General features: G+C 42.8%; 2 protein-coding genes across 2 annotated transcripts in view; both read right to left on the bottom strand.

The window, feature by feature from the left end:
* The window catches only part of LOC309550683 (uncharacterized protein), a 3,164,715-nt gene that overhangs the window by 1,989,076 nt on the left and 1,162,408 nt on the right, over positions 1–13,231 (bottom strand). The window lies entirely within an intron of this gene.
* The window catches only part of LOC309550699 (uncharacterized protein), a 114,845-nt gene continuing 107,103 nt past the window's right edge, over positions 5,490–13,231 (bottom strand). The window contains exon 7 of the mRNA XM_082251033.1: positions 5,490–7,198. Coding sequence (XP_082107159.1) covers positions 5,532–7,198 — 1,667 coding nt within the window. The 3' untranslated portion in view covers positions 5,490–5,531. The remainder of the gene's footprint in view (positions 7,199–13,231) is intronic.

The raw sequence follows: 13,231 nt of genomic DNA, 5'->3' as shown, positions 1-13,231 counted from the left end.
GGCGCACCAGCCTAGCGCATTATCCTCAGCGAGTTTATTAAATAAAAATTAAAATCAGCTACTCACAAACATTCGTGAAATTCAGGCACATCAATTCCATAAAGCCGCTCTGAGGAAGAGGCACGGCCTCGAAACGCGTCAGCCCTCTGCTTCCAGTAAAGATGTTAGACCTCTGCTATGAGGCGGCTTTATGGAATTGATGTGCCTGAATTTCACAAATGTTTGTGAGTAGCTGATTTTAATTTTTATTTAATAAACTCGCTGAGGATAATGCGCTAGGCTGGTGCGCCCTTTCTTTGTTTTGTATTTACAGAAGAAGAGATTTATAGATTGCCGAGTCATATCGCAGAAGCAACTCTGTATCATCTCTATGAAAAAAAAAAAAGAGTTAGGTAGGCCCAATCTTTGTTTTAGCCCATCAAACGTCATGGGGGAGCCGCCAACACAAAGTTGGCTGAGCATCTTAAATCCCCTGGAAGCCCAAAAGGAAGGGTCAGCAATGGAATGAACTCAGGCAGCCTGTGGTTAAACCATAGGTGGGGGGTGTTGGAGAGAAATATTAGATGGAGAGTAATTGAAAACTATTAACTGCCAGGCTTGAAGCACTGTCTTCATAGACGGCAGCAAGTCAGAGAAGGGGGCATGCATAGCCCTATATAAGAGGTTACGCAGGGTTTCGTAGGAACCTGAGTATGCTGCTTTATAAACCCTATTCTTACTTAAATACATAAACTTAGTAGGGCAGAGAGTCTTGATTGTAAGCATTCCTGGTGAAGTTACCCTGTTGAACAAACAGTTAAACAAAGGCTCAACAAACACAGTGTCCATGGATGGAGCATCATCCCTGCAAGGATGACCCCCCATCTCTATATCAGTAATCCTACTTAACTAGTACTATAAGACTCATGAAACAAGCCCTGCACGCTAACTAAAGTTGCATGTCAATAAAGCAATTCTACACAAACAATTATCTTGCCCCATAGTAAATCCTCCAGGTCCCTTCAATGAAGCATAGAGAGAGACATTCTAACTAATGCTAACTAAACATAAATATACTTTACATTCTGCCTAAAAGCAATAATACCCTAACCAGGGAGTTAGCCAGGTCATAACAAGAACAACATGGAGTCTATATGTACATGTGGGTCCTGGTTTTGTGAGACTCAAAGTCCAAAGGGCCCAAAGTTGGAAAAGGTACAAATGTTCAGCCCGGCTGTGGATAGGTGAGGGAGATACTTCTCCTCTAAATCCAAGTGATAGCACCATGTAGCTCATCCTTAACTGGAAGCCAAGTTGCCCCCTGTCCTAGGCAACAGCTCAGTCTCTTTCTTTTTCAGGTAGGCCAGCTTGCTGTGGGGGTTGCTATCATGAAAGGTGTTATTCCCAACTTCATGTGTAAAATTCAGGGTCAGTTACTTGAATCATGCATCCATCAGAACCCCAGATATTATTTTTTGCCCTCACCTGGGCTCTCCGGCCAGCCTTCTGGATAACCACCCTGTCCTTGTAAGTAAATCTTATTTAATCCACATAGACAAATGGATAATCACTTTTGGCTCACAAGCCGGATGTGGTGTGGCTCATCCAGCAAGTGACACACTGTCATGGGGAGAGCATTACAGGAAAAATATCGGCATCTGGTATATGCATCGAGGAATATATGAGTAATGGCTCACCCTCATTTCCTGCACATCTGGGCTGTCCACAGCTGGCAACAGAGAATACTTCATTATGGGTTCAGCTACTATGCTATTATAATATAGATAATATGCTATTATAATATAGATTTCTCAACCCATCATGTCTAATTATGAGCAATTTTTTCTGCAATATTTTTTTTTTTTGTTTGCTAAATGTCACGTGATTAATTTATAATGAGAGGGTGCAGCTCCTAGGAGCTCCGCTCATGTGTTCAATTTCCTGTGGAAGGGTCCCTTAATCGATCACCATTTTTAAGGCCATGTCTATTGAGTCAGCTCTCATGAAGGGGATATGACCCCTGAAACATGTCAGCTGTCCAACCATTTGTTCCCAGGGCAAACTATATTGCTTTCCAGCTTGAGCAGATCAGTGTTTGTTGTTTTAATTTGCATGTGATTATGCATTTGTCTATGTGGATCAAATAAAATTTGTCTATGGTAATGCACGAGGTGGTCGCTCCCTCCTGTGTGTTTTTTGCAGTTGGTTCTAAGAATTTCCCTGTCGGAAGAGGGCTCCACCCTTGATGGGCATTTTGAAAAGTAGTGCAATGGAAGAGTATCCCTGGGTTTAGCACTAAAGTATTTTCGGATATTTGTAAATAAATATCCCAAGGCTCCAACTACTCTTGATGTCGAGAAATCTTTGCCAGAACTTAGTGGAGCTAGAATTTCTATAAGGCTTGAGCACACTCAAACATTTGAAATCTCCTTGTTACACCAGGCCTAATGTTTTTCCTCAATCTTATCCATCAGCTCCACTGGCACGTAGGGATAGTCATATCTGTTCTCTAAGGCTATCTGTTTTTGCATGATTCTCTGGAATCTAGAGAACCTTGATAGCTTTGTCTTGTCCCTCTTCAGTTCCAGCCCTGAAGTCCAATCAGCTCTCCCCTGCTGCACAGTGCTAAAGTTGCTCACTGCACACTCAGTTTACAAATCCACATGCCCGCCGACATAGTTCTCCTGGACACCATCTCCACTCGACATCCAAAAAAACAAATATACGCCACCAGAACAATTTAAAGTAAAAGACCATGAACAAAAAGGGTTTTAGGACAGTTAAAGTAGAACAGAACAGCCTTGCAGTTGAGAACCACAAACAATCTTGAAAAAGTTCAGGGCTAACTGGAACAGCCACTATCCACAGCTGGGAACCATGGAGACTGCAGATGAATAATCAAGCTCCAATCACAGGCCAGTTCAGAAGAAGATCCAGGATTTGAGGGTTCTGTCCATAGCAATGAGTAGTCCAGCAGCCAGTCCTGGATGGCTCCAGGGGAAGCACCCCCCCACCGAAGCATTAGCTGTCCCAGGGTTTTTTTTCTCAAGAAAAAAAAAAAGGTACAGGAACTCAACTACGACCCCCTACACTTTATAAACTCCAAACACCATCAAATAGTGGGTGTGGTCAAATTTCACTAACCATGGGAGGGTTTTAAAGGGACATTAAATACCAGGAGAGCAGAGTTCAGGAAGGGGGGGGGGGGCTTACACACAAAGCACAGAGTTTGGGGGTGCGCTACATACATAGTGTAGAGTTCAGGGGTGCGCTACACACAGTGCAGAGTTTAGCCTTTTTCCACAGCTGCTTACCTCTGTATCCCCTATCTACATCTCACTTTCAAACCTCTTCAGCTCAGACCTGTGCATGCAACCCTTCCCTCCCTCCACTGCCCCATCTTCTCCCTACCTCCTTAAAAGCTCCACCATCTTCCACGTGTCTTACTTCTGTTGCTGTATTAAGATGAAGCACCCAGTCCGCTCTAGTACCTACCCGCACACAGTAGTTAGCTCCACCTCTCTCACTTGTGGGGAGATCATCCAGTTGGGGTGTCGGCATCTGCACTGCACCCCGAGCACCTGCATCTCTTGTCCCCATCCTGCACTCAGTGGGTGCCACTCAGGAGATCAGATCTGTGGGAGCTGTTGGGAGACAAGCTGTCACTTGTAAACACAGAAACCAGACTTCTGTGTTTACACGTAATAGTGGTAAGCAGGGAACTGAGGTCCCGAGCCAGGAGGTGGTGGAACTGAATTCCACCAAGTTCTAGCTAAAAAAAAAAAAAACAAACACCCTGGCTCTCCATCCTCAGGTGGGTAGGACCAGACACCATCTAACTCCTCTGCCCAGGCTTTAGCCTATGTACCCCCTTCTCTGACCACACCTCTCCAGGGATTAATCAGAGGGTAGTGAATATTCAAGCTGAGGATTTGTATCATCTCGCCCCAAGCTCTGGAAGTTTCTCACCAGAACTAGGGGGGAAGCACTCAATCCCATAGCTTGTAGAGCCACAGCAGAGCAGTCAAACCAACTCCTCTGACTACAGAGTGAGCCAAAAATTACTTACTGTAGCACCCTCCTAGTTAGTAACCTAACAAGGAGGGTGTTACAGCTACATACTTCCAATCTTCAAATTAAAGTCTCCTGACATTTAGGGGTCTATTCATAAAAACATTTGCACAGAAATTCACCTGGTGAACGTACATGTCTTCTCTGCGAATAGAGGTGAAAAACAAATGTTAGTAGGCTATTTGCTGTGCTGCTGGTTTCCATTGATTTAAAATGTAAAGTACCATATTTGGAAACTGGATGGAGCTAATTTCTATGATACACGTGTCATCTAATAGCCAAATTTGGTATTTTATTTTTTAAATGGATGGTTGGTTTAAAAAACGTATGTCCTTTATTGTTTGCTGTACTCATAAGTACATAATTATGATCAGTTATTAGTATGAAATCATGCCTGACATGGTAAATCAAGGGGTCAATAACTAGAACATTTTTTTTTGATGAATATGATAAGCATTTGCCCAGCCGTGATGAATTCTAGCCATAAAACTTAAGGTGGAACTTCACTCTCTCAATCAACATGGACTATTTATAATCCTTATGCTGCTAACATTAATAAATAGATAGGAAAGTAGATCATATTTACTTGTTTTACGCTTTTTTTTTTTTTTTTTTTGCATTTCTTCAATTACTTCCTGGTTTCCATGCCTCAGCAAATGATGTCATACATTCCAGGAGTCTTGAGGAGGGGAGGGAGGGTTTCTCAGCTCAGCCAATGCCTGAGACGAATTCCAGGAAGTATATGATACATGAGTCATCTGCTCTTACTCAAGATGGCCATGGCCAGAATTGCCAGGGGGCATGTTTCAATATTATTTCTCAGCAAAATAAAGCATGGAGACATGGATCGATGGGGGAGTTTGTTTTAAATACTAAAAATGAATGAAATAACATTTTTGGTTTGTGGTGCCAAGATGCAGTGCAGTTCCTCTTTAATGAACACAGTGATTTTATATGATGGCCAGCTCCATCTAGTAGTCATAATGAGGTATTTTTCCGGAAAAACTCAATTTGTTTTTATTTTGCTACTGCCAACACGGTACAACACTTCATCAATGTCTTTGGTGAACTCTGATCTCCTTGTGAACCGTTTCTTACTTGATGAAGATCAGCCATGGAGTATATCTGAGGTGTATATCAGGGTGTGTTTCTTCCCTGTGTGAGATCTCTGATGTTGGTAAAGACTGTACTTCACTGAAAAACATTTCCCTCACTCAGGACAGGAATACGGCTTCTCCCTCATGTGGGACCTCAAATGGATTGTACTTCTCGGCAAAACATTTATTGCACTTAGGACAGGAATATGGCTTCTCCCCCATGTGAGATCTCTGATGTCAGGGTGTGCTTCTTCCCCACATGAGAGATGTGATGTCCAGCAACAATATATAACAATAACATTTCCCACACTCAAGTCACTAATACACCTCGAGGGATGTGGGATTCCTGATGTACTGGAAGACAGGACTTAAGTAACAATTCCATCACTCAGGACAGGAAAGTTTCTTCTTCCTCATGTGAGATCTCTGATGTTTGGAAAGATGAGACTTCTGTGAAAAACATTTCCTGCACTCAGGACAGGGATACGGCTTTTCCCCCGTGTGAGACCTCTTATGTGAGACAAGTACTGATTGTTGGGCAAAACATTTCCCGCACTCAGAACAGGAATATGGTTTCTCACCTGTGTGCAATCTCTGATGATTACGAAGTTGGCACCTTTCTGCAAAATATTTTCCGCACTCAGGACAGGAATAGGGCTTTTCCCCCGTGTGAGATCTCTGATGTCTGTAAACGTGGCACATCTGTGAAAAACATTTCCCACACTCAGGACAGGAATAAGGCTTTTCCTTCGTGTGAGATCTTTGATGTGTGACAAGTTCTGGTTTTCGTATAAAACACTTCCCACACTCAGAACAGGGATACAGATTCTCACCTGTGTGCAATCTCTGATGATTATGAAAATATGACATTTCTGAAAAACATTTTCCGCACTCAGAACAGGAATAGGGCTTTTCCCCAGTATGAGATTTCTGATGTCTGTAAAGATTGGACTTCTGTGGAAAACATTTCCCGCACTCAGGACAGGAATACGGCTTTTCCTCTGTGTGAGACCTCTGATGTGATACAAGTACTGATTTTAGTGCATAACATTTCCCACACTCAGAACAGGAATACGGCTTCTCACCTGTGTGTGATCTCTGATGATTATGAAGTTTGTACTTCGTTGTAAAACATTTCTCACACTCATTACAGGAATAAAGTTTCTCAGCTGTGTGCAATCTCCGATGATGAGAAAGATTGGACGTATCTGAAAAACATTTTCCACACTCAGGACATGAAAATGGCCTCTCCCCCGTGTGAGATCTCTGATGTCTGACAAGTTCAGATTTTTGTATAAAAGATTTCCAGCACTCAGAACAGGAATACGGCTTCTCGCCTGTGTGTGATCTCTGATGATTATGAAAATATGACTTCTGTGTAAAACATTTCCCGCACTCATTACAGGAATAACGTTTCACGCCTGTGTGCAACTTCCGATGATGATTAAAACTGGACCTATCTGAAAAACATTTTCCACACTCAGGACAGGAAAATGGCTTCTCCCCTGTGTGAGTTCTCTGATGGTTGACAAGTGCAGATTTTTGTAAAAAAGATTTCCAGCACTCAGAACAGGAATACGGCTTCTCCTCCGTGTGAGACCTTTGATGTGTGACAAGATCTGATTTATTTACAAAACATTTCCTGCACTCAGGACAGGTAAACGGCTTCTCCTCTATGTGAGATCTTTGATGTCTGTAAAGATGGGACTTATGGGAAAAACATTTCCCACACTCAGGGCAGGAATACGGCTTCTCCCCTGTGTGAGATCTTTCATGCAAATTAAGTTGGGATTTAAATTGGAATCCCTTCCCGCACTCAGTACAAGGAAACCTCTTATCTGTTGGAAGGACGGCACCGTCCCTCACAGTTTGAGCTTCCTCAGGATAAGAGGAATATGATGGTCCATCTACACTGTGTGGTGCCGGATGGACATTTGAGGTAGCCGGGTTTTCTCCTGGACTATACTGTGTGATGTCCTCATCTTCTACTTTACAGTCTGGAGACAAAGTGCGACAATCCTCTGAGGTTTTCCTCATCTCCCGTCCATGTCCTAAAATAGAAATAAAAAAAGATTATTACTACTGAGGAATTAAAAACTGCTATGCTGCAAGCAGAAAGGGAGTATGTTGCTAACTCCAACTCACACACACGAGAGGCATTGCTGTATAAATGCAGAGAGTATGAGGTCTGATTATTGGACCTTACTAAAAAGAAGACTCTTTAGGCTACCCAATAAAACTGTTGAACCTGGTAACACAGTTGGCCGTGTACTTGCTTACTTAGCTATGCCTGAATCTGTCCCTACCTCTATTCTCCGTATTCAATTATCAACTGGGCGGCTTGGCACTGCCTCTCACAAAATTTTGGATGGTTTCCAGTCTTTATTCCGACCTTTATGCTACCACGGTTCAATACTCTGATAAACAATTATATGAGTATTTGGCTCAGGTATTTCTCTCTTGTAGATGTGGGTAATTGGATGCCCCCATTTCCATTGAGGAGATTGTCCTTGTCCTTGCCATTTCGCAACTACCTGCTCACAAAACTCCAGGTTACTTGACGACTACTACTTACAAGTCCACAGCCCAGCCATGGGTGCAAACTTAATACTGTCTTCTGCCATCCTAACCAAAGCTTTTTTGGAAAGAGAATCACATCGGGTGTAACAGCCCCTTTGCCACCAACGTGATTTTCTATGGCTGCTTTATCAACGATATCCTTATCATTTGGGATGGCCCCCCACCCTGGTAGAGGATTTTGTCAGTCACTGTAATAATAACCCTCTAGGCCTCTCTTTCACCTCAGTCCATGACAGTAACTCCGTAGCCTTCTTAGATTTGGAATTGTACCACATTGAACATAGTAGACAAGGCATATCGGACTTACTTCGAAGAAAGCACGATCTTCCATCACCTCACACACCCATATTGCTATCATCCTTTACATACAAACAAACAGCCATAGTAGCCAATAAAAAATATATATTTCAATTAGATTTGATATATTTTATAATATTATAATTCTCACCACCTATTATTTCATATCTCTTTTAATTTTTTTCTGGTTACAGGTACAACTCTGCTCTGCCCAGGGTTGTCTTGGGTTATTATTTAGGGAAACATACAATAGAAAATGAGTATATAGAAAATACATACTACTGTTACCCTCCATATAAACCCTACATGTCTACTATATTCACATACAACTCTCCAGATCTATAAAATCTTTAAATCTCTAATATCATTTATTATTTACCCATTATTATTTTTACCCAGTATAGGATATGAATTGTCCAACATTCACTTTATATTGTACCTTAATCAACTCAATTATGCCCAGTAGATAAAATGCATTTTTCAACCTTCCCCTTATATGTACATGCTTTCTGTAACGGAACCGCCGACCCACACTGTACTTGTGGACTTCCGTCAGTATACGGCTTCCTAGCAGTCATGAACATATATACCAGATTTTCCCAGCCGCCCTCATACAAAGCTAGCCAACAACTTAGCTTATACTGGAATCACTCTTTATTGAACAGTCACACGCAATTTATATACAGCATGGAGCTCCCCCTCCTGATCATTTTACCACACATAGGTCAGGGGTTACCTGATTACATTATCATATGCAGATGAAATTGTACACAGAAATAGAATTAACCTGAACTAATTATCTAGCTGTCTGGACAGAATACACAACCCTCCTCATTACACAAACAATAGGAAAAGCCCGTCTGACATTGAAGTACAATACACATTAGCATAAGTGTAAATACAGACCCCATTTGAAGCAATCCAAACCCTTACATATCGGCCTTTCACCCCCCCAGTGATGGTGAGTACCATCACACTCTCATATCAACAAATAATCCCCCCCCCTCCCATCCTCTATTTACTTATGTAATATAATACAGATTTATATATAGTGCATACACACCTTCATGAACTGCTAGTATAAATGTTATTCATTAATTTATATTGACATTTCTGAGATCTATGATGAATTTGATACCCCTTTTTTCATTTTTAATATCGAATATATTTTAAATCTGTAAGTACTGTATATAGTATAGTGCTTTTTTAACTAATTGTTGCTGTATACATCAAGCCAGCCTGGATTTCCGGTAGGCTCCTTTAAATTCAGTGCTCACATAGACATTCTTCAGCTTGAGAAAATATAGTGTGCATGCTCCATTACAGCACGGCGCATGCTCCGAAACGCGTCACATTGCATCTTGGTCCTGCTGACGTCAACGTCACCCTCCACGCTCCTATCTACCGAGGCTGCAAGAGACACCGGCTGACTTCCTCCTCCTCCTCTTGTCGGAAGCACACACAGCTATCCATCTGGTGGCAGGGCAGACTTATCCACCATGTGGCATCCTGGACCTCCATCTATGATGAGCTTGTTTTTGATCCTTATCCTGGGAGTAGCCCCTTAGGGGGTCTTTTATTAACCCCTATCAGTCCTCCTGCACATAGTGGCACTTCTCCTCTCTGTTTAGCTCGTTCTATCTCCAGAGCCAGCTACAGCTCCCGGACTAGCCTGCCCTAGTGTTTAGACTCTTTGGACATTTTGCTTATTACTTTCATGATTTAGCTACTTTTAATTGTAGTTATCAGTTGTCCCCATTGAGAGACTTCCAGCCTACTGAGCTGCCTTGCGTCACGTCCCAGCCTGCATCCAAGTGCATAGAGACCTCTCATCTACAACTGCCTTTACCAGAACTGCCAGGCACTCATGCCACGCCAGGCTCTTGTATCTCCTGTTACCTTATCAGGGGTACTGTCAGGAAAGACATGCCCTTACAGGTGGAGGCTCGCGGTGCACATATATGTGCATGCGCAAGCCAGCCACTGTTCAGGCAAAATTACATGGTTGTGGACCAGGGAATGTGCAGAGGTGAATTCGCATGCGCACTAGCGCATATGCGTGCGCGCCTTCACTAATGATGGCGCCAGGTGGGCTATTTAAACTGGCTGCAGTATGGACTTGTTGCCGTTTGGTCTGCAGCTTCTTGTGTTGTTCCTGTTCCCTGTGCTGAATATATGGTTCCACCCATTGTATATATAGATTTTGCATTGTAGTCAATAGGGGTTGTTTTTGCACTGAAGTCATTGAGACCCGATTTTGCATTGTAGTCAACAGGGGGTGTTTTTGCATTGAAGTCAATGGGACACGATTTTGAATTGTAGTCAATAGGGGGTGTTTTTGCATTGAAGTCAATGGGACACAATTTTGCATTGTAGTCAATAGGGGTGTTTTTGCACTGAAGTCAATGAGACACAATTTTGCGTTGTAGTCAATAGGGGTGTTTTTGCACTGAAGTCAATGAGACACGATTTTGCATTGTAGTCAACAGGGGGTATTTTTGCATTGAAGTCAATGGGACACGATTTTGAATTGTAGTCAATAGGGGGTGTTTTTGCATTGAAGTCAATAAGGCACAATTTTGCATTGTAGTCAATAGGGGGTGTTTTTGCATTAAGTCAATGGGACACGCTTTTTCATTGTAGACAGTTCTTGCATTGAATTCAATGAGACACGATTTTGCTTTGTAGTCAATAGGGGGTGTTTTTGCATTGAAGTCAATGGGACACGATTTTTCATGGTAGTCAATAGGGGGTGTTTTTGCATTGAAGTCAATGGGACACGATTTTTCATTGTATTCAATAGGGGTGTGCTTTTGCATTGAAGTCAATGAGACACGATTTTGCATTGTAGTCAATAAGGGGTGTTTTTGCATTGAAGTCAATGGGACACGATTTTGTATTGTGGTCAATAGGGGGCGTTTTTGCATTGAAATCAATGAGACACGATTTTGTATTGTAGTCAATAGGAGGTGTTTTTGCATTGAAGTCAATGGGACACGATTTTGTATTGTGGTCAATAGGGGGCTTTTTTGCATTGAAATCAATGGGACACGGTTTTGCCAATAGTCAATAGCTGAGCCCTGACACTGTGGTGAGTTTATGTGCCTCCTTCATCTGCAGCTCTGCTCTGTCCCCCCTCCTCCCTCTCTACCTGCCTGCCTATTAGCTCCTGTGTCTGTGACCCGCCCCCACCCCCCCCTCCTCCTCCGCTCTCTGCTGTTGCTATTAAAAATAAAATAATTATTAAAAAACAGTCACTGCCAGCCCCTCTTTTATGTAACTATAACACACTGTGTAAAGATTTGTGAAAAGCCTCTAAATATTTTTCAGAGATCTTCAGGTCGGTCACATGACTCCCCCATCTAAGGGCCACAGCAGGAGGGGCTGAGCAGCCAGCACAGCAGTCACGTGACCTCCCAAACTGATGTCAGAGGGAGAGTTCGGCCCCTCCCACTGTTGCCCGTACATTGGAGTAGGAGAGCTGCTGGGAGTCACATGTCCGGCCTGAAGATCTCTGAAAAACGGTAATTAGAGGCTTCGTTTTCCACATATATTTACATTGTGTGCTATGGCTACATAAAAGAGGGGCTGGTAGTGACAGTTTTTTTTAGAAGGGTTACAAACACTTTAAGACTACATAATGTGCAATATAAATCATATAGTGTAATGGTCAGGACTTGCAATATTGGTTTTGAGTGATCATCAGTAATCTAAATGCTTACTTAACTGGAACAAGCTGAAGAGGTCCCACAACGCTGCCTCCCATCTCCTGAGACTGCACTCAGTGACTTGGGTCTGAGACTATACAGACATATCCCTCCACCCGGCACAGCCAGAAAACATCCCCGGGAGATGATCTTACTAGACCTGGGCATGGGGAAGAAGACCTAAGACACATGACCCAGCTGCCTAGGTCGAGCAACAAACGTGAGAAAAATCAACATTTCCCTGCTCGCTGAACCCCAGAATCTCCATAAATCCAGCCTAGATACATAAAATTGTGTCTGCAGAAGGAAGATTATCCAAGAGAAATACAGGAATACAGGATGGGGAACACAGCTCAGGAAAGTGACCAGGGTATTACAGACAGATAGTCCTTGTCCTACTCTGGACCAATCAGTGAGTAGTATGGGTGGAGGAATGCATTTAGTGTTAATGACCCACCTGTGCTGATCTCTGTAGGAGTGTCCTCCTCTATAAATGTCCTCGTTATTCCATCCTCCTCCATAGACTGCTGATCATTCCTTACAAAGGTCTCTTCTTCTTCTGCTTCTTCCTCTTCTTCATCTGCTTCTTCTTCTTCGGCTTTACCCTCAACTTTAGAAGCTCTCAGGTTTCCACTCTGAATATATAATAAAAATGACATCAGTGAGATGAAAAATGACATGTAACAATGCAGATAATGTACAGATCCTAATGATACTATCAGTGATTGTTCCTCATCTACCTGATAAAGGTGAGGGATGGTGTGACCTTCCTGTGTGGCATCCTGGGAATACAGAGGACGGGGACATCTCTCTGGTGGGTTCCCATTACTGGATCCATCTGTAGGAAACACACACACTGACTGAATACATTGTTTCTATGTGTTTATCAGATGATGGGGGATCTAGGTGGACCCTCCGTACTGCTCTCTCCTTTACAATAAAGTCTCCTCTTACCCGGTGATGTGAGGGGCGGCTGATTGTCCATCATGACGTCCTTGTAGAGAACCTTGTGTCCTTCTAAATACTCCCACTCCTCCATGGAGAAATAGACAGTGACATCCTGACACCTTATAGGAACCTGACACACACAATGATACAGTCACCATCCAGACACATCCCTTGTCTGTTACTGGATAATGTCCCAAAATTCCCATCACCACTCACCTCTCCTGTCAGCAGCTCCATCATCTTCTTGGTGACTTCTAGAATCTTCTGCATGTTGTGTCTTTCAGGTTTTAGGGAGCCACATGGAGGCACTGTGATGGTCACATTATCTTTAGACTTCACAGGAGGAAAACCCTACATTCAATAAAAACAGTAATATGTCACATTCCCAGAATGTTCGGTCAGGTCTGTGTTTTATTAATAAAGATAAGACTGTCATGTGACCTCCCAGAATTCTCCTCACCTCTCCAGTCAGCAGGTAGATGATCTCCAGGGTGAGGTTTAGTATCCTCTCAGTCATATGACTTTGGTCCTCCTCCATCCTCATTGATGTGG

Source organism: Pelophylax lessonae (assembly GCF_965119305.1).
Source record: "Pelophylax lessonae genome assembly, chromosome: 3".
NCBI classification, from domain to species: domain Eukaryota; kingdom Metazoa; phylum Chordata; class Amphibia; order Anura; family Ranidae; genus Pelophylax; species Pelophylax lessonae.
The sequence above is the reverse complement of the archived record's forward strand: the minus strand, read 5'-3'. Positions and strand labels throughout refer to the sequence as shown.